Source organism: Xiphophorus hellerii, chromosome 12, assembly GCF_003331165.1.
Source record: "Xiphophorus hellerii strain 12219 chromosome 12, Xiphophorus_hellerii-4.1, whole genome shotgun sequence".
Taxonomy (NCBI): Eukaryota; Metazoa; Chordata; class Actinopteri; order Cyprinodontiformes; family Poeciliidae; genus Xiphophorus; species Xiphophorus hellerii.
The window spans coordinates 10,282,427-10,302,145 of NC_045683.1; the positions used below are offsets into that span (position 1 = coordinate 10,282,427).

A 19,719-nucleotide genomic window follows, 5' to 3' on the forward strand; every position below is an offset into this window, starting at 1 on the left:
TTTCCAAGTCACGTTTGTTAAATATAAAACTTATAAAAGTAATACTTGTGTTATAACAGATTTCTCTCCAAGAAATTATTCCGTACTTACTCTATCTCTCTATTCATCCAGCTAGCCAGCCATCTATCTATCTCCATTCATCCAGCCATCCGACTATTTGTTTATCCATCCATTTTATTTTAGGTATAATATTTGAATATTTTTCATAACACTTGCAACACATCAGTTTCCCAATTGACCTCCCAGAAAATAATCTGAGATTTTTATTGTTTTATTTAACCTTTGATTTCTGCCTTGGTGTGTCTTCTTTCAATCGTGTCTCCTCATGTTAATAAATCATGAGGAGAAGAACCACAACAACCAGAAGGCTGCTTGTTGTTGTGTGTCCTTGTCTAAAAGTCACTGTGGGAATTCAGCAAATCCAGCTGAAAACCGTTCAGCAGCTTCCGCACTTCCCACCGCCTGAATGCTGCGAGCAATCAACATTAAGATCTCTCACTCCGTGTTAGTGTAAGAGCAGATTAAAGCAATATCCCAAACACTGCAGGCTGATCTCTGCTCCGTCCCAAACCGAGCAGCAGCAGCAGCAGTTTTGTCTTTTGGTTGGTGGCAGGAAGGGAACATGTGGTCACGCAGCGGCCAATGCTGAGCCCAGAGCAAGCATTCGGCGGTGTCAGAACAGAGCCATCAGCGCCTTTCTGTGCAGAAAGAAATCCCTCTTAAAAAGACAAGAGCAAAAGAGAGGAAGAGAAAGAGAGAGAGGGGGGGAGGGAGGATTTGGTTACGGAGCAGAAAAAGATGAGGATGCAGAGGGAAGTGGATGTTGCAGAGGAAGCTGTAGGGAGGTGAAAACAAACATCACAACAGTCCCAGGATGTAGGCGCTGATTGATCCGAGGGTGTCTGTGAACGCACCGTTACGTCCGAGGACTTGTTGTGTTTCAAGGATAGTGAAGGTGGAAGGCTGCAACCGGAGATGCACCCCCGTCTACTCCCACTCATAGGATGACAAATTAGTGTTTACAAAGGCGAAGGAGCAAGGAATCAAACCCTAGGTGAGCAAACTGCACAGTCATCCTGTTTTTCACCTGGCTGGAACTTGTTGTTCTCACTTTCTGCGTATCCGTTCTCTTGTCCACATGTTTGTTTGTTTGTTTGTTTTTCCGTTTTGCTGAAGGATCGCTGCTCTGTTTTTGAAACACGCTGAGCTGTCAGTGTGGAAGAAGCGAGGCTTGACACCTCTTGATGTGCCGTCGCTATCCTGGATCAGATGTTGTCCACAGCTCAGCAGATGCTGCAGGACAGCCGCTCCAAGATTGAGCTGATCCGACTGCAGATTATCAAAGTCACCCAGGCTGGTGGCGGTGGCGGAGAAGGTGGAGGACACCAAAACATCCCTGCTGATGGAGGTCAGTGCAGTCAGGAGTAAACTTAAAACTCCTAAAAGTGGGAACAGAAGATTGCTTCATGTTTCTGCTTTATTTTATAAACTTTAAAGGAGGCAGAACACTGCAAAAACACAAAATCTTACCAAGCATTTTTGGTCTGGGTATAGTGCAAATATCTGCAGTGGTTTATTAGTGTGATTATAGATAGAAACAACCAATGGAGGAGTAAATTGCTCAGAAATTTTCTATTGAAAAATAGGACATTTCTGGGCTTCAGAAGTCAAAAATTTGCAAGAAAAAGGACATAAATTTTGAGGTAGAGCTAAAAAAAAATTCTAAAAAAAACCCCCATGGTGTTTAAAAGTTGAAAATTAGCTTGAAAGAAGAAATCAGAAAGTTAGAGATTAATCTAAAAAATGTGCTAGAAAAAACATGAAAATTTCTGAGTTGGAAAGTTGAAAATTTACTTGATAAAAATGTGAAATTTTGAGATTGATTTCAGAAATTATCTAGAAAAAACATGGAATAGACCACATTAGAGAAGTCAAATATTTGCATGAATGAAGTCAGAAATTTTGAGATTAAATTCTGAAATTTTCTAGAAAGAATTCAGAAAATTTCCAAGATTTTTTCTTAAAAATTTCTTAGATTGATCTAAAATTTTCCAGATTTTTTTTTCTCAACATCATACAAAAAACCAACACTCAGAGATTCACATCTTCTATTTAAGTTAATCTAATCTCAGGTCTTTGTTCAGGTTTGTTTAGATTTGAAACTATTTGGCAGTAAAATAAACAAAACAAAAAAAACAATATCTGTTAGTTTAAAAAAGGTTTGGAAAAAATTATATATATATATATTGTTTCTCTAAATTAAGTTAATGATTTGTTTATGTTTTAACATAAGACATAAAAATGTACTTTTGGTGAAATTAAAATCCTTTTTTATAGTGGAGGAAAATGATTGTGATATAATGCTATTTATCAAGGGAAACAAGCATTGCTTCCTTTGTTTAATTTTGTTTATTATGTTATATTAAAACATGTGAAATCTATTAAATAAATCCTGTATTTACCAATATGAAGATCAAAAACAGTTTGTTACGACATATTGCAACAACAATAAAAAAAAACACTCTGTGTCCAAAAACAACATTAAATGTAAGACGTATAATCAAATAAATTCAGAGTTTGGATCAGAATGACAGACAGTTGGGATTTGCTTCACTGAGCCTACAAATGTTCATGAAATATTCAACAAATGTGACTTAAGTACTTAGAGTAATGCATCACTGTAATATTATTCTCCTGAGGGTTCCTTACATTCATCATATTAATGGGATAAAATATGATTTAATGCACCTCTTCAAGGATTATAATCCCAAAAAAGTAAACATGAAGCCAGAAATCTGATGTTTCCATTTTCCTTTTTTGAAAGACATAGCTTCGGATTGTGTTAGAGCAATTTCCTTTGCTTTCATAAATGATTCTTCAATGTTTTCTTTGCTAATGGAAATATTAGAGGGAACTATCAAACGAGCTGGTAGCTTCACCTTTATCCTCCATTTTCTCTCAGAAACGTCTCCTGTAGCTGTCAGTCCCGCGGACGCTCGTTTGGCAGAGCTGCAGCACTACATGCAGAGAGAAACCGATGCGCTGGCGCTGCACAGAGACGTGGTGAAGCAGCTGCAGGGCATCTCAGAGCTGGACCAGAACGCTCTGGCTGAGGTAAGATGCCGCCCACTTACGGTTTTATAATGTTTTCTGAGTTTTTGTCAAATGTTTTTAATAAAATCTTCATTTACTAACAGAATCCCTAAACCTAATCGATGGTTTGAGTCTTCCCTAAAGAACAGGGATTTCTTTGTGTCAATAGGTAACTTCTCAGTGGATCAAACATAAGTCACATACGGGGTTCCCCAAGGTTCAAACCTGGGACCCCTCATATTCAATATCTATATGCTCCCATTAGCTCAGATTATAACAAGTAATAAGATTAGCTATTATAACTATGCAGATGATACACAGCTTTACATTACAATGTCATCAGGTGACTCTGAACCCATCTGAGCACCTGAGTTTAGAACAGATAAATGTGTGGATGTGCCTCAACTTTCACCAGCTGGACAGAAACAAAACTGTAGCTATTATCTTTGGACCTAGAGTCAACGCACATCTTCAGTTATTACAGCTAGAAACTTGAGATCAGCTTCAAAAATCTTTGCTTGAACCTTCAGAGCCACATACAGGCAGATACAAAGCCGGCCTTCTATTACCTGAAGAACATTTCTAGGATTAAAAGACTAATGTCCCATCTAGATCAAGAGAAACTAATCCACCCGTTTATCTTGAGTCGCATTGATTGCTGCAACTGTAGCTGCATTTCCTTTACAAATGTGCATAAAACTTTGTCAATATTCCGCTAATGTCGAAAAAAATCATAATTTCGCTATTGTGATGTTCCCTTAAAAAAGAAACGCCATTAAAATGAAAAAGTGTGAAATTAGACATTAAAACCGATGCAATAAGTCATTACAAAACACGCCCCTCCATGATCCTCCGTCTACTTCTTGTCGTTGTTTTCTTCATGGTTTCTGCCAGTAGCAACATCCTGTTGTCAATCACGTGACTTGTGTGATGCATTAAATTGTTTCCATTGCAGTTTTGTGAAATAAACCATTTTTGATAAGGCTGAAAAAACACCTCACACTTTTTTGTTTATCTTATTACATCTTATTACAAGTGATTACTGAAAAATAGACCACATTCATTTTTTTCTAAATGAACGTGTTTCCATCAAGGAAATTTATTTTTGAAATGTCAAATTGTGCAAGTACATGGTCAATGGAAATTAAGCTAGTGTCTTCACAAGTCTAACTAAAAAAGTCAATCCCCCAGCTGCATCTAATCCAGAACGCTGCTGCTCGGGTTCTGACTAAAGCCAGGAAGATGGAGCACATCACCCAGTACTAAAGTCCCTACACTGGTTCCCTGTAGCTCAGAGAATCGACTTTAAAATATTATTGGTAGTTTATAAATCACTGAACGGCTTAGCACCACAGCTGATTAACACTGGAAAAGCTGAAATAATACCACAACTGAAGCCAGAAATCCCAGAGAAGTTGAAAAGAAGGCATGGTGGTATTTTTATTAAATTTTTATTAGTATGTCTGAATTGAAAAAATACACAAATTGTTAGCTAGCACTGCTAATCCGCCTCCTTTGCTTTTGCCTCTTTAACCGCTGTCTGATCACATGGTTAACAGAGAGATGTTGGAGTTGGGTATATGTCATAGTTCATAAATTGTTTGAACACTATTTGTATTTTGATTCACAGAGTGTTGAAACAGAGTAATAAATAATTACATGAATGTTTGATATGAAAGAATCTGAAGCTTTTTCACCTTTCAGGCTCGAGTTCGGGTGCAGGAATCCGCGCAGAAGCTTGAACTTCTCCGATTATCGCTGGAGAAATGCCTGCAGGAACAGAACCACGAATCTCCACGGCTTCCCGCGGAGGCGATCGATCCTCCGGAGGGAACGGCGTCGCCTGAAGAACACAGATCGTCGCGTCCGCTCCCAACCTCGCCGTCCATCTTCCCCGGCCGACCTGCATCTCTAACTGGTAACCGCTGACTGAGAAAATAGACCAGATAATAACAAAACAATACAAAACATCATAATCATGTGTTACAAATATTTTCTCTTGCATATCATTGAAGAAATATATAAGAAAAAATATTTTAATCAAAATAGTTGGAGGTAAAATAAACTCATTGACTCATCAATTAACATCTTATTACAAGTGATTACTGAGTTTTCTTAATTTTAGGTTTTGCCAATGAATGTTATATAAAATACAGCTATGTTCAGGAGGTATGTACATTTGTGATAATGTTCTGTGAATTTCTGGTGAAATATTACGTAAATTTTTCTGATAAATGGAAAATTAGAATCAAAAACACAAGATTTGCTGCTCCATTTAAACCAAAATAAATCAGTTTTAATGTCTAATTTCACATTTCTGATTTATTTGCTTTACAAGTTTTTGCACAACACAAGATAAAAATAATGGAAAATAATATTATTATTATTTCCATTATAATATTATTACTTCCATATTATTTCCATTATCATGATAAAGAAAAAAATATAATTTCCATTACTATGGAAATAATAATTCATAATATTATAATAAGTGGACATTATGATAATAATAAAAGAAATTATTTCCATTATTATGCAAATAATAATTTCGATATTATTATTATTATTGTTACTAATAATAATAGTTATTATTATTGTAAAACCTTATTTATGGTTATATTATGGTTTTCTTATCATAAATATTTTTACTTTGTATGCTAATATTGTAAGATAATAATAATCTAAGCAATTATATAAATGTAATACTACTAATGCTAGTAATAATAATAACGGTTATTATTTTTAGTATTTATTTATTTATATAGTAAGATTTAATCAAATTACCACCAAGCTGCCTGTTCTGGTAAATCATCTTTGTTTTTTATGTTTTCTTGGGGTCGTTTTGTGTTTAATATTCTGTGTATTTTAGGGTCATTCAGGCTGTGTGTGTTTGAACATGACTTACCGTCTGCTGACTGCTGGCGGCAGATAATCAGGACGTGTAATCCGTTCGTTTTGGACAGTTCACTTGTAAGCCGGTCTCTGTCTGAGCTCGAGGCTAAAAAAAAGAAAAGAAAAGCTTTTGATGATGTAATGAGGAGCAGATCCGTCAAAGGAGAATAATGAGAAAGAGTGTGAGGAGAGTGGAAACACTTGAGGTGATTCTGAGCTTCACGGCGGTTAGTTCAGAGGCGAAACGAAGAAAATAGAGAGGCTCAGAGTGACTTTCTCTCCAGAGGGGACTGATTAGAGACTCGAGTCTGGGAGATTTATTCAAATTAAATGTCTTATTTTGAAGTGCTGAGTCTTTTCTGGTCACACTGAGACTCTTTACAGGATAATGGAAACACGTGGGCGGGGCTTAAACAGTTTATTTGAAGAAACTGAGATTATTCTTCCTCTTCTTCTTCTTCTTCTCCTTTAGGGAATCTTGAACTGAGACTGCTGGGATGTGAGGATTTACTGAAACCCCAGTCAGAATCAGAGCAGGAAAATCCTTTGGTTCCCTCTGAAAACGGTTCGGCTGTTCTTCATAAGACTGACGGATCGCTGAGTGAGTAAAACATTTAAAATCTTAAACTGTAAGTTTTCAGTTTCAGCTGTACTTGCTGCTATGTTTGCATCTGTTAATGGGAAAATATGAACAGTTAATTCAGAGGTGAAAATTATACTACTAACAGAAGCGCAGGAACAGGAGAATGATTTGTTACCTTCTGTATAAAATATTAAGAATTAGTCAAATCACAAACCCCGAAATCCAGCTTGCAAATAATTTTGAACATTACAAATTTGTATTCCAAATAAAAATTTGGGAAAAGCAAGAAAGACAATTAGGGCAAATGAAAAAAGACAAAAAAAAATTCAGACTTTTTTCTCAGAATACTGACTTTAATCTTCCAAAAGTGAGATTAAAGTGAGAATTCTGAGAAAAAAAGTCTGAATTAAAAAATAAATAAATAAAAATTCTGAGAAAAAGTTGCAATTCTATGATTAAATTCCAAATTTTGAGATTATAGTCAGAATTCCTGGTGACCCTAATCATTTTCTGCAGGTCAGACTTAAAACATAAAATTCAACCAAAATGATGGCGTAATCACTAAATGTTAAATTCTAACAAACACGTAACTCTAGAAGTGGGAGACATTTTAAATATCCAAAATAAATGAACAAAACTATAGAAACAACAAGTAAATTTAATCATGAAGCCTCCTTAAACATAACTGTCCTTGAAAGTAAGGGCTAGTTGAGACCAAATCACCAGAATGAAAACTTTTATCATCCAGTTTTTGGTAGAAAGAGAGAGAGAAAAAAGAGAAAAACGCTAAATCATGCAAACCAAAATGATTGAGCTCATTTTAATTTATCACACAATTATTGATTTATTGGTTATTGTGACAACCCTGTGCCTAACATTGATTGTAAAGCAAAAACTGTTTCTGTGAAGGTTAATCTGTCAGAATCAGGGTCTGTGTTGTATTTCATTTTCTCAGAAATGGTCCCACTTTCTCTGAAATACACAAACAAATTAAATGGTAAACAAACATGATGCCATCATGGACTCTGAAAGTCAGACAGGCTTCTGTTTACGTCTGAGTTCAGAGAGAAACTTCTTTAATTAAAACTGAAAAAAGTTGCTGTTTACAGTTTGTCTGCTGCCTGTCTCACAGCCGAGGTCAGTGCGGTGCTGCGGCTGGACGGCCGGGTCGTCGGCCGGACGCGCTGGGCTGCAGTCGGTGGCCTCAGCTGGGATCAGGTGTTCTACATCCAGCTGGAGCGGGTGAGTCTGGTTCTGAAGACCAAGATACACTGTAGTGACTAAATGGAAGCATATGATAACGATGAAGCCCATATTCAGAAATATGAAATAAGCAGCAGAAAAACTACAAACTTCATAGAGCTGTAGGTATGGGACTTTATAAAGCCTATAAAAATCCTCCAGCAGTTTATATAAGTAAACTGCAGATACTTATTTATATCAGCAGGTGGCAGAGTTTTGCCTTCTCTTGGGGTTAAAACTTTTTAAGTATGAGTAGGCCTGTCACGATAGCAAATTTTGCTCAACGATTAATTGTCTCAAAAATTATTGCGATAAACGATAATATTGTTTGAAGACCTTTTTACACTGATGTAATGGAAATGACGTAATAATGCATGCGATTTCCTGCCAAAGATAGATACACTTTATTTTCAAAAGAACACTAAACACTTGAGCTAATAAACAAAATAAACAAAACAACCAAAAATAAAATGGATTCTCAGTCTCCATTAACAAAAAACTCACTTGAAAAAAAAAACTAAACAACATAAAGCCAAAGTGGAAATAAATACTGCATTCAACCAAAAGATTATGAAGTCTGTATATTATGTTGCCCTTCAGTAATAATTAGATTTAAATAGAGAAGATGGGCACATCGACTACCTGATGCAATAATTCACACTACATGATTTTTTGCTCCTATTTTTCCCTTTACAACAATCTTAAAACGTTGGTCTTTCTAAGATTCTGTGGTGTGTTACGGTAGATCATCTTGGCCGCTCCGATCTAAATCAGGGGTTTTCCCCAACTGGGAGCTTTAACTCCACCTGTTCAATGTAACAGGCAGCCAATCAGAAAGCTTGGATTCTCCTCCGTGCTTTCTGAGGGGAAATTACGTCGGGGAATCCCAAACAGCTGACACGGCGCAACCCGAAGTCCAGCGGACATTGGAGATGATATGTGGAAACAACATTAATGTTTATTCAACATGCAAAGAATATAGAAATGACAAGGGGGGGAGTTGGAGCGAAATTGCTACCGCAGATGATAAACCCGGTAACTTTTCAGCTGTTCTTCGTTAACGTGACGTAAATAGGTTATAATGATTTTCATTCAGTCAGGACTTTACGCTGACACTAGCCACATGCATTGCAGGTAGATTGTAGTACAGCATTGATTAATGCCTGGTTTTATAATTAGTTAACTGAACTTGTAGCCGTTATTTTGTGCCCATTGTTGGACACCACATGGCAGGAACGAACCCGATCGAACCGATATACCTAGGATTTCTGTCGGCTAATGTTTGGTCTGTCAGGTTTTGAAAATGGGCCGACAATCGGCCGACAGCTCTAAGATCGTGTCGTGTGCGCTGGGCTTTACACTAAGGAAATGAGAAAGGGAGGGTCAGTGGAGAGCACCGGAGTTGAGCCTTTTTTCATTCGGTGTCATTAACAGAAAGAGAAAAAGGCCGGAAGAGACGATAATGCAAATGACGTCGATAGTTTTAATTTATGGTACGATTAATTGATTTACCGTTTATCGCGACAGGCCTATGTATGAGACTAAACTTGTTTGAATCATTCTATTTTCATAAACCTGCATTCTGGAAGCAAACATGCTGGAAACATGGGGAACAATAATTTCTTTATGATAAGCAATTCAGCATAGAAGTAACAAATACTTTGCACACTGGGAGTCAACTTATTACTGTCCAGGGCAAGTGAATGCAGAAAGTTGGTTAAAAAGAGTTAAAATTAAGTTATTCAAACTTTTATTACACGTTTGTAGTCTTAGTAACTGATGGGTTTCACCTGAGTTTTTGAATGAACATAATAGAGTATCATCTGCATAACGTTTGACATTTATATCAGTTTTACCTAAAACTTTTAGACAAAGTTTGAATAAAAAGGACTGGTCCAAGTTCCAAACCCTGTAGTACTCCATAACTAACACATATTTTCCATTAAAATAAGCCAATTGGAATTATCTAAATAAGCTGCTACCTTGAATGTTCGGACTTCTATAGGGGAAAATTGTAACTGATAGGATCAAATAACCAAACATGGATTCAAGTTGATTATTTGAGTCCATAAAAATATCAAATTTCACCCAAGTTGTTTCAGTGCTGTAATTACCTCTGATCTGACTCAAACTCTTCAGATTATTATAGTATAAATGTAATTTTGAGAGATTTTTGGGAGAGTAGATAATGACTAAATTATCCATCCACTAAGTGTAGACTGATCAGATTAGAAAATGAGAAATTTCTTAAAGGAAAACCTGAGAAAGTGATGGCTTAATGAGGCAATAGTTGTTAGCTCAGCTTTTACAGGCCATTATATCTGACCGCAGCCATAATGGCTTTAAGATGCTTACAGATACAGCTTAACAGATATAGAGTTAAAGATGTTAGCAAGTAGAAAGCGTGTTTGTTTCAGGCATCCACACTCTTCTGCAGCGGCTTAAAGTCTGTATCAAGTGCTTAAATTTTGAAATATTAACAGAAGATTATACAGTGACTCGTGTTGCAAACTAAATATAAGTCAGTCTGCCTCTCTTTGAGTTATCACAGTTTTTCCCTTTCTGTCAGGTAAAAATAGTCTGGGATGTGCTTTGAAGAATGGTGCATTGCTGGTATATAGTTGCCACCTTTCAGATGACAAGTGTCAGAAATGCTGTCAGATACGTGTCTGTTTTGTGACAAAACATTAAAAAATACACTGAAACAGGTCTATGAGTGTTTTTCATCCCGTTTGGAGCGCTCAGTGTTTGTGAGTCATTTCTCATGGTCTCTCCATCACACGCCACCCACACCCAGACCGGCATTGCTCTGTCTTTAATTCAATAATTAAATAATAATAACCAAAGAATAACAACAACAACAGAATACTTTTTAGGTCCTTGAAGGCATCACAATCAACAACAACATGCTTCAACATATTCTTATATTTATATTTCAAATGTATTATACATTGTAAATATTCAGTTGTGTTTTAAAGGTGACCTGTCATGCTTCATTGAACAGTTTGGGATTAGTCTATGGGCTATTACAATGTTTGCACAAAATTATCCTAAGATAATGAGATGAAGTTGAAGATTTGAAAAATGTCCATTTTTTTTTTAGATTAGTTTCAGAATCTCAGAGTTTTTTCTCTCAAGTTTTCAACTTTTTCTCAGAAATTCATAAGTTTTTCTAGAAAATTTCTGAGATTATATCTAAATTTGAAAGAGTTTTTTCCCTACGGATTTATGACTCACTTAACTCAGAATTTCCTTGTTTTTCTAGAAAAGTTTTGAGATTAATCTGAGTTTTTTTCCTGGAAATTTACTCAGTTTTCTTTTCTATCTGAAATTTTGCCTTTTAGCCATTGTATAAAATAAATACATTGGTAAATAAAAAAATAAAAGCAGACATTATGATAAATGAAAAATATTCAATGACATTCATATGTGTATTTAGCATTTTGTTTCTACTTTTAGAAATGGTGGATAACTTCAGTTTCATTTTCTTAAACAAAACTGTAAATTACATTTTAGATTTGCGAATATTAATAATTGGATTAATTTCCAGTCTACTGCCTTCATTCATATTCTCTCTGTAAAAACTAAAAATAATATGCTCATACCTTAGTGAAAACAAATAATAAAGTTATTACATTTTTCCAAGTTTTTTGTGAGATGTGACAATTCCAGAATAAATGACTGATTGTTTCTGAATTTTCTTTGTAAAATTGTTTTATCTCTGAAAGAGGAATCCCTTGCCGTACAGCAAGCTGCTGTACGGCTTGCGTTGCTTTAAGTTGTAGTTTTATTTGAGACCAGCAGGTGTCAGCCTTACACCTGCAGTTTTAAACTAATTATCTCTACCGAACCCAGTCGTTCTGTTTGTTTTACCGTTACAATTTAAGTTTAAGAAGACACTTTTTGTAGTTTTTTGCAGATATACATGTCCTCCTGTTCAACCCTTAAGTAATTCAGGTAATGTGTGTTGCATCTGTTGACAGTCTCGAGAGCTGGAGGTTTGCTTGTTCTGGCGGTACCGGAGGACGATGTGTTCGGTCAAGATCCTGCGTCTGGAGGAGTTAATGGGGAACCCAGACCACAACCAGGGCTTCAATCTGGAGCCGCAAGGCCTCCTCCACATCCAGGTAACCAAGAGAGGAAGAACCTGATGGTACATCATTACTTTTTAAAGCATTGATGAGAAGAATAAATGTAAACATATATAGTTTCAGTTCATTGACACCGTGGTGGAGCGGCAGCCTAAACTGAGACGTCAGCGATGCATTTTCACAAAAGAGAGAGGTAGAAACAAACAGCCAGTCCTGTGTATCCATCTTTTTTTCTTTCTTTTTTTTAAATTATTGGGGTTTTTTATTCCTCAGGAAAGAATTTCCTAAGAGCTGCTCAGATGAACATGAACTTTGCCACCTGGGGCCATCTGATGATGAGCATCCTCCCTCACTACAGCTCTTTCGCCACCTTCAGCTCGCATCTCTCCACAACGTCGGACCTGATCGGACACAGTCATCCGAATCCGACGGAAAAGAAGCCTGATCCGACATCTTCACTGCCAAGGTCAGAAACTACAGCGCCCAGAAGTCTTTAATTCATGTATGCAAAATGGAGGCCATAAAATGTCTTAAATTCTCAAAAAACGTAAATTGATCTTAAATAAGCTAATAAGTCTTAGAATTTGTTAAGCAAATGTTTTAGTTGTGTGCAGACATCTTGTTATGTATCTTGACTGGAGGAGGTTGAGGCTACCGCTAGCTAGCTGCTAATATGCACTTGTTAGCTAGCTAACTTTTTTGCGCTTATCATGGGAAAGTGTAAATTTATTGCTAGTTAGTTGGATGATATAGCAGTGTTAGGGGCATGCTAAGAAAAAAAAAATTACAAAGATAAAGTAATGAAATTAGAGGATAAAGTAAAAATACACTGCCTGGCCAAAAAAAAGTCGCCACCTGGATTTAACTAAGCAAATAGGTACAAGCCTCCTATTGGATAAGTACTGCATAGGCAATTATCTTTCAGCAGGCAACAAGTTATTTTACCCCAGCTGATGCAATGAGTAACTCCTCATTTCTTAAACAACCATGGCAAAAGACACATCCTGTGGTCGTGGAAAAGACGTTAGTCTGTTTAAGAAGGGTCAAATCATTGGCATGCATCAAGCAGAGAAAACATCTAAGGAGATTGCAGAAACTACTAGAATTGGGTTAAGAACTGTCCAACGCATCATTAAAAACTGGAAGGATGGTGGGGAACCATCGTCTTCCAGGAAGAAATGTGGTCGGAAAAAAATCCTGAATGATCGTGATCGGCGATTACTTAAACGTTTGGTCAAATCAAATTGAAGAAAAACAACAGCAGAACTCAGGAATATGTTTAATTGTGAACGCAAAAGCATTTCCACACGCACAATGCGAAGGGAACTCAAGGGGTTGGGATTGAACAGCTGTGTAGCCGTAAGAAAACCTCTAATCAGTAAGGCTAACCAGAAAAAAAGGCTTCAGTTTGCTAGGGAGCATAAAGATTGGACTCTGGAGGAATGGAAGAGGGTCATATGGTCTGATGAGTCCAGATTTACCCTGTTCCAGAGTGATGGGCGCATCAGGGTAAGAAGAGAGGCAGGTGAAGTGATGCACCCATCATGCCTAGTGCCTACTGTACAAGCCTGTGGGGGCAGTGTATGATCTGGGGTTGCTGCAGTTGGTCAGGTCTAGGTTCAGCAACATTGTGTGCCCAAAGAATGAGGTCAGCTGACTACCTGAATATACTGAATGACCAGGTTATTCCATCAATGGATTTTGTCTTCCCAAATGGAACGGGCATATTCCAAGATGACAATGCCAGGATTCATCGGGCTCACATTGTGAAAGAGTGGTTCAGGGAGCATGAGACATCTTTTTCACACATGGATTGGCCACCACAGAGTCCAGACCTTAACCCCATTGAGAATCTTTGGGATGTGCTGGAGAAGGCTTTGCGCAGTGGTCAGACTCTCCCATCATCAATACAAGATCTTGGTGAAAGATTAATGCAACACTGGATGGAAATAAATCTTGTGACACTGCAGAAGCTTATTGAAACAATGCCACAGCGAATGCGGGCTGTAATCAAAGCTAAAGGCGGTCCAACAAAATATTAGAGAGTGTGACCATTTTTTGGTGGCGACTTTTTTTTTGGCCAGGCAGTGTATTATGACTTTATTATGGCAATATTAGGACTTTATTCTTGTATATATTATAAGAGAATGCTCTGAAACCATTATAACCATTTAAGACCATTATAAATTCCATTCATAATGGTTTAAAAATGATCTTAAAAGCCTTACCTTTAAGTTGGTCAAATTTACAGGAACCATGTTTAAATTTTGTCTGCTTTTCACTAAGTGATATCAGGTTCTGCGGTTTGCTGATCTCAAGTAATCACAATTTTTTACATACAGAGATTCCGGTCAGAACATTTGTATTTTGTTTCTGGTACGACTGTAAATCTGATGGATATAATAGCACTTTGCACCAATCTCATGATTGAATAACCTACATAATAAATTAATTATAAATAATTATCTTTGTTGTTGAGCAGTCCATGGATCTAATTAAATTGGATTAAATCTGAGTACATCAGATGTTGTACTCGGATGGCTGGCTGTCTATTTCATCAATAATTTAACAGCACTAAGGGGTTTTTGACTTGAAAATGTTGCTTATTTTGTCAATATATAGTTTTTGATTAAATAATTACAAGTAACAGATCTAAAGTTGTTTCTTTATTCAGCAAAACTCCGCTAATTAGACTGAGTGTCACTGAGGACCATCCACCTCCCATCGACATCAAGCAGCAAGAAAACATCATCACTAAAGAAGAGAAGACATCATCAGTGCCTGCACTGCAAGAAAAACTGGTAAATAAACTTTCAGGAATAAAAAACAATAAATTCCTAACTCAATCATCTTGTTCTGTAACTTTCAAATTGAGTTTTTATTCATATAAAAGAAATTTACTTTGAAATTTTTCAGTCCTGTTATTTAACTCAAGTTTTTATTTTAAGATCAGAGCACCTAAGACTTGTATGGGTTTCATGTGACTTTTTGGACTTTCCACAATAAAATTGTGACTAAAAAGGTGTATAGCCAACATTTGTGTATGAGGTTTTTATTTTATTTCTTGCTTGGAATAAACCTTGCATTAACAGTATGACACAAATTTCAGTATTTTTATTTTTTATCTCTTTGTTACATTGGAAATTTATTTTATTATTATTGAATTGTTTTCCACAAACATCAAAATCTCATAGAAGAAACAGTATCAGTCCTCTTTTTTTAAATATTTCATATTTTGTCTAAGTTTTAAATAAATTGGCAATTCTTTAAAAATATCCCTACATTTTCTATAATAGATATTTATTAAACTTCTGTTTTGTCTTTTCACTAAAGGTTATGTAACATTTATGGCTCTAGATGAGTTTTATGTCCATCCATCCATCCATCCATGGATTCATGAATGAATGTATGGATGGTCGACACATGAACGAATTGCTGTCTCTGATCAAAACTTAACAATCAGATTGATAAGACTGTATGTTTAAAACAAACAAAAATGTGTTTTTATTTTGTCTCTTTGAAGATTTCCATACACCCACCTTCCAGTCCAAACACCGCAGAAGAATGTGAGGATCAGCCCGTATCTCCTCTGAAGTAAATACAGTCACATGTACAGATGTTCATGCAGATGTTGTCTTATAAAGTGAACCAGAATCAGACATGGCCGTTTCTGTTTGCATGACTGTTTCTCTGAAGGATGAAGGTTGAAGATTTTAAATATACTTCAGTTCTGGGAAGAGGACACTTTGGAAAGGTAACGGATAACACCTTCTTCCTCTGAATTCAACAAAAAAAAACATCCATCCCTGATGTTTTTAATGTTCCTTTTTCATAAACAGGTGCTACTGGCCGAGTTCAAGAAGACAGGACGACTGTACGCCATTAAAGCCTTGAAGAAACGAGACATTGTGACTCGTGATGAAGTGGACAGGTGAGTGAAGCTTCAGCACACCTGACTGTATTAAAACAAAGGTAAAATAGGTTCAGCTGGCTCCCTTTAATATGAGAAACAGCAAGTCTATTTTATTATGGAAAATCATGATTCCTTGGTTCTTTGGAGATGTTCTGCTAACGTCCCATTGAGACGAACCCAGAATCAACGACAAGAAATGTCTCTGTGTTTCCTGTCCAGAAGCAAAATGGATGGAAGACAGAGGTTCTCAGTTTGAGGAGAGATGTTGTACTCGGATGGATGGATGGATGGATGGATGGATGGATGGATGGATGGATGGATTGATTGATTGATTGATTGATTGATTGATTGATTGATTGATTGATTGATTGATTGATTGATTGATTGATTGATTGATTGGATGGATGGATGGATGGGTGGATGTACAAATGGATGGATGAATAATTTACACATGGATGGATGGGTGGATGGGTTGATTGGCTGATAGATGGATGAATGGATGGATGAATGGATCTCTAGTTAGTCATGGTTCTCTATATCCGAACTGGTAGATGTTTAAAACACACTGGTCATACATCACTTCCTGAGCCTCAGACTGAACTCCTCTGAGGTTTTTCTGCTGTTTCTCTGACATAAAGGACCTAAAATGGCCTCCTAAAGTCACCACTTCACTCCAGAAATCTCACTCAGATGTTTATGTTTTCCTGATTCTTGATTCTTGGTTTGGTTTTCTTCAGCCTTATGAGCGAGAAGCGGATCTTCGAGATAATCAACGCCTCCAGACACCCCTTCCTGGTCTACCTTCACGGCTGCTTCCAGACCGCTGATCACGTCTGTTTTGTCATGGAGTATCTACCCGGCGGCGACCTGATGATCCACATCCACACTGACGTCTTCTCAGAAGCTCAGACCAGGTTTATACAAACTCCTCGTCTTCAGTGTGTTTAGGGATGCAAGCTATTGATTAATGACTTAATCTACAGTTGATTGATCTCATCATCAACTAACAATTAGTTGATAGGTGGCCATTTTCTTAAAAACCTGGGTTTTCTTTTGTGTCAAGAGGGTTGATCGTCTTTCCATAATGTAAAGGGCAAAACTTTTCATAATGTGCTGAATTTAAAAACATAATATAAAAAAAAAAAATTATTTATCAGTTGTATTAAATACTGACTGAATAAACAGAAAATTGTTGTTTTCTCACATTAAATAAAGTATTACAAAACAGAATTCTCTTAAAGTTCCTGGTTGGAAAAATAAAAGATAAAACTTGAGGGGCTTGTTGAGTGTTTAGATTTCAAAATTGAACTGCATGAATTGCATTTTTCATCCCGGAATCTGTTTGGTCCGTTTTTCTTTCCCATTTTGTTGTTGTCCCACCATATTTGTTTCTGTATCAATTGGCTCCACTTAAAGCTGACCAATGGCGCCCTCTGCTGGATGGCAGCCAAACTACAGTGCTAAAAGAAAATTTAAGTTGACGTTATTAGTTAATAAATTGGAACTAATTTTAACTTAATAAACCACTAATGAAAAAATTTATCATAAATCAATTAATTGTGTACATCCTTAGGACATCCCATTTCTAGAAAACTTGAAATTTATGTTTTTTCAACTATTTTCTTATTTTCATGTTTGCTTGTTTTTGTTCTTTTATATTACTATTGTTGTTTGTAATTTAAGAAACTGATGTTCTGTTCAGGTTCTACTCAGCTTGCGTCCTGCTGGGTTTAGAGTTCCTGCACCTGAATAAAATCATCTACCGGTAGGTCCAACTGGCCAAAGCGACGTCACATCATCCGAAACCCAGTGTTGTTTTTATTGTACGCCCTGTTTGGTTTGTGCAGAGATCTGAAACTGGATAACATACTCATGGATGCTGAGGGATTTGTTAAAATCACAGACTTTGGACTTTGTAAAGAAGGTAAAATTATTACACATCAATTTATCATTGCTTGGTGGATTTCTAGATTTTTGGAGATTTTTAAGAGGTCATTGTTCACTTTTCTCCTTAACTCCTTACATGTTTGGTAAGTTAATAAGTACTCTGTTATTTTTGGACTGGTAAAAGATCAAAATGATATTGCTGCAGGGATGGGCCATGGAGATCAGACCTCGACCTTCTGTGGGACTCCAGAGTTTCTCGCCCCAGAGGTTCTGACTGACGACACCTACACCCGCGCTGTGGACTGGTGGGGGATGGGCGTCCTCATTTACGAGATGCTAGTTGGAGAGGTTGGTGGAATATCTGTGCTCAGCTTTTACAAACATTTTAAAGATAAACTTTAACAACTCGATCACTCGTAACATAAAGGCTGACTCAGCATTGCTCTGCCTTCCTGCTAGTCTCCGTTTCCTGGTGAAGATGAAGAAGAAGTCTTTGACAGCATCGTTAATGACGATGTGCAGTATCCAGCGTCTCTTCCCGCTGATGCCGTTTCCATCATGCAGAAGGTTAACGGGACAAATTAACTTGGTCAGAAACATTAATAAAAAAAAAAATCTGATGGTCATTAAGAACAGAAACTCTGTCCACTTGTCAAAGTAAATGTGTCGGGCTTTTCAGAAACCCTGCAGGACAGGACAAAAAATAAGATAAAAGTCTTCTGGCCCACACCACCTGTAAAAATTAAGTTCATTAAAGGGGACCTATTATGCAAATTCACATTTTATACTTTTTTGTACTTTTATTTGGGTTTCTGCTGCATCTAAAAACAATCCATGCGCTTAAAAACAGACAACCAACCATTTTTAGGCAATAAGTTCATGATTTTTGGTGTCTGACAAATGAACCGTTTTAAAAACCTGCGGAATGTAACGTCACAAATTAGAAGGCACTGCCCGTTGCCTAGCAACCCCAGAAGCCCAGTCCGTTACCTAGCAACTCTGGCAGAGTTCCGGCATGTTTGGTCAGCTGGTTTTACCGCTGCATACTGGAAAAGATAAGAGTTTTGTTGTTGACCTACCATCCAGAAACCACTTGCTGCCATTATCTAGAAACTATTTTGTGCAAAAGTTAATGTAAAACCATCAACGGAGCACAGTATGTCACCGTTAACACCAAAAAAAGCCTTCAATGCTATTGAAGATTAGCACTTGGGAATGAGAGTTAAGAAGACTTTATTATTGTCTTTATTCAAAGACAAAAATAAAGTTATTTAGCGGTTTACATGCTTGACCGGTAAACATGCCTACGGTCACTAGGTGGCAGCAGTGCTCAAATTAATCAACAGGCATCCTGTTAAACCCATTAGGTGTAGCCTGCACAGTTAACGCTGTTTCTCAGAAGATCTGTGATCTTCCTGGTGAGATAAAGGTTAATAATAACATCAATAATAAGAAATTGTGACTTATTCTCGTATTACGTGTTTGTTCTGGTAAATGCAATTTATTTAATTTATTCTTGAATTGAAGTTGCAGAGAGGGGGCTTTATTTGGCTCTAAAACCCAACAAAATCTACCAGTCTTCCACCATTAGGCACTCTTTGTTTCTGTAATTGGAATAAAAGACAATAAAGCCTACTGGGGTCTCAAACTGAATTAAAAGAATATCTAAATTGTGAAACTTTTCTGTTTTTAGCTGCTGAAGAAGAACCCGTTGAAACGACTCGGAGCCGGAGAGAGAGACGCAAACGAGGTCAAAGGAGAGAAATTCTTTGAGGTAAATCGCATCAGTTTCATTTTCTCCAACAGAAGGTCAGCCATGACACTTTCAAACTTTTAAATATTCGCATTATGGAAGAAAAGCATTGATTTAAAGCCACCCCACGGTGCTGGGGCACTTTAACCTACGACCTTTGGGATGAAAGCTTGTTGTTATAATCCAGAGGTGCTCACACTTTTTCAAAATGACGAACCTACTACAAAAGTGCAAAACATATGTTTATTTATAAAGATATTGAGAA

General features: G+C 36.8%; 1 protein-coding gene across 2 annotated transcripts in view; it reads left to right on the forward strand.

The window, feature by feature from the left end:
* LOC116730410 (serine/threonine-protein kinase N2-like) overlaps window positions 1-19,719 on the forward strand; it is a 25,211-nt gene continuing 5,492 nt past the window's right edge. Inside the window, exons 1-19 of one of the 2 annotated variants that reach the window (XM_032579614.1) lie at window positions 1-1,054; window positions 1,177-1,408; window positions 2,963-3,114; window positions 4,798-5,011; window positions 6,458-6,586; window positions 7,701-7,810; window positions 11,794-11,937; window positions 12,019-12,094; window positions 12,175-12,367; window positions 14,576-14,702; window positions 15,425-15,495; window positions 15,598-15,655; window positions 15,741-15,832; window positions 16,552-16,728; window positions 17,517-17,579; window positions 17,662-17,738; window positions 17,886-18,049; window positions 18,161-18,268; window positions 19,395-19,475. In XM_032579614.1, the coding sequence (XP_032435505.1) occupies window positions 1,270-1,408; window positions 2,963-3,114; window positions 4,798-5,011; window positions 6,458-6,586; window positions 7,701-7,810; window positions 11,794-11,937; window positions 12,019-12,094; window positions 12,175-12,367; window positions 14,576-14,702; window positions 15,425-15,495; window positions 15,598-15,655; window positions 15,741-15,832; window positions 16,552-16,728; window positions 17,517-17,579; window positions 17,662-17,738; window positions 17,886-18,049; window positions 18,161-18,268; window positions 19,395-19,475 (2,175 nt within the window). In that variant the 5' untranslated portion in view covers window positions 1-1,054; window positions 1,177-1,269. The remainder of the gene's footprint in view (window positions 1,055-1,176; window positions 1,409-2,962; window positions 3,115-4,797; window positions 5,012-6,457; window positions 6,587-7,700; window positions 7,811-11,793; window positions 11,938-12,018; window positions 12,095-12,174; window positions 12,368-14,575; window positions 14,703-15,424; window positions 15,496-15,597; window positions 15,656-15,740; window positions 15,833-16,551; window positions 16,729-17,516; window positions 17,580-17,661; window positions 17,739-17,885; window positions 18,050-18,160; window positions 18,269-19,394; window positions 19,476-19,719) is intronic. The other variant, XM_032579615.1, reaches the window with a different exon arrangement.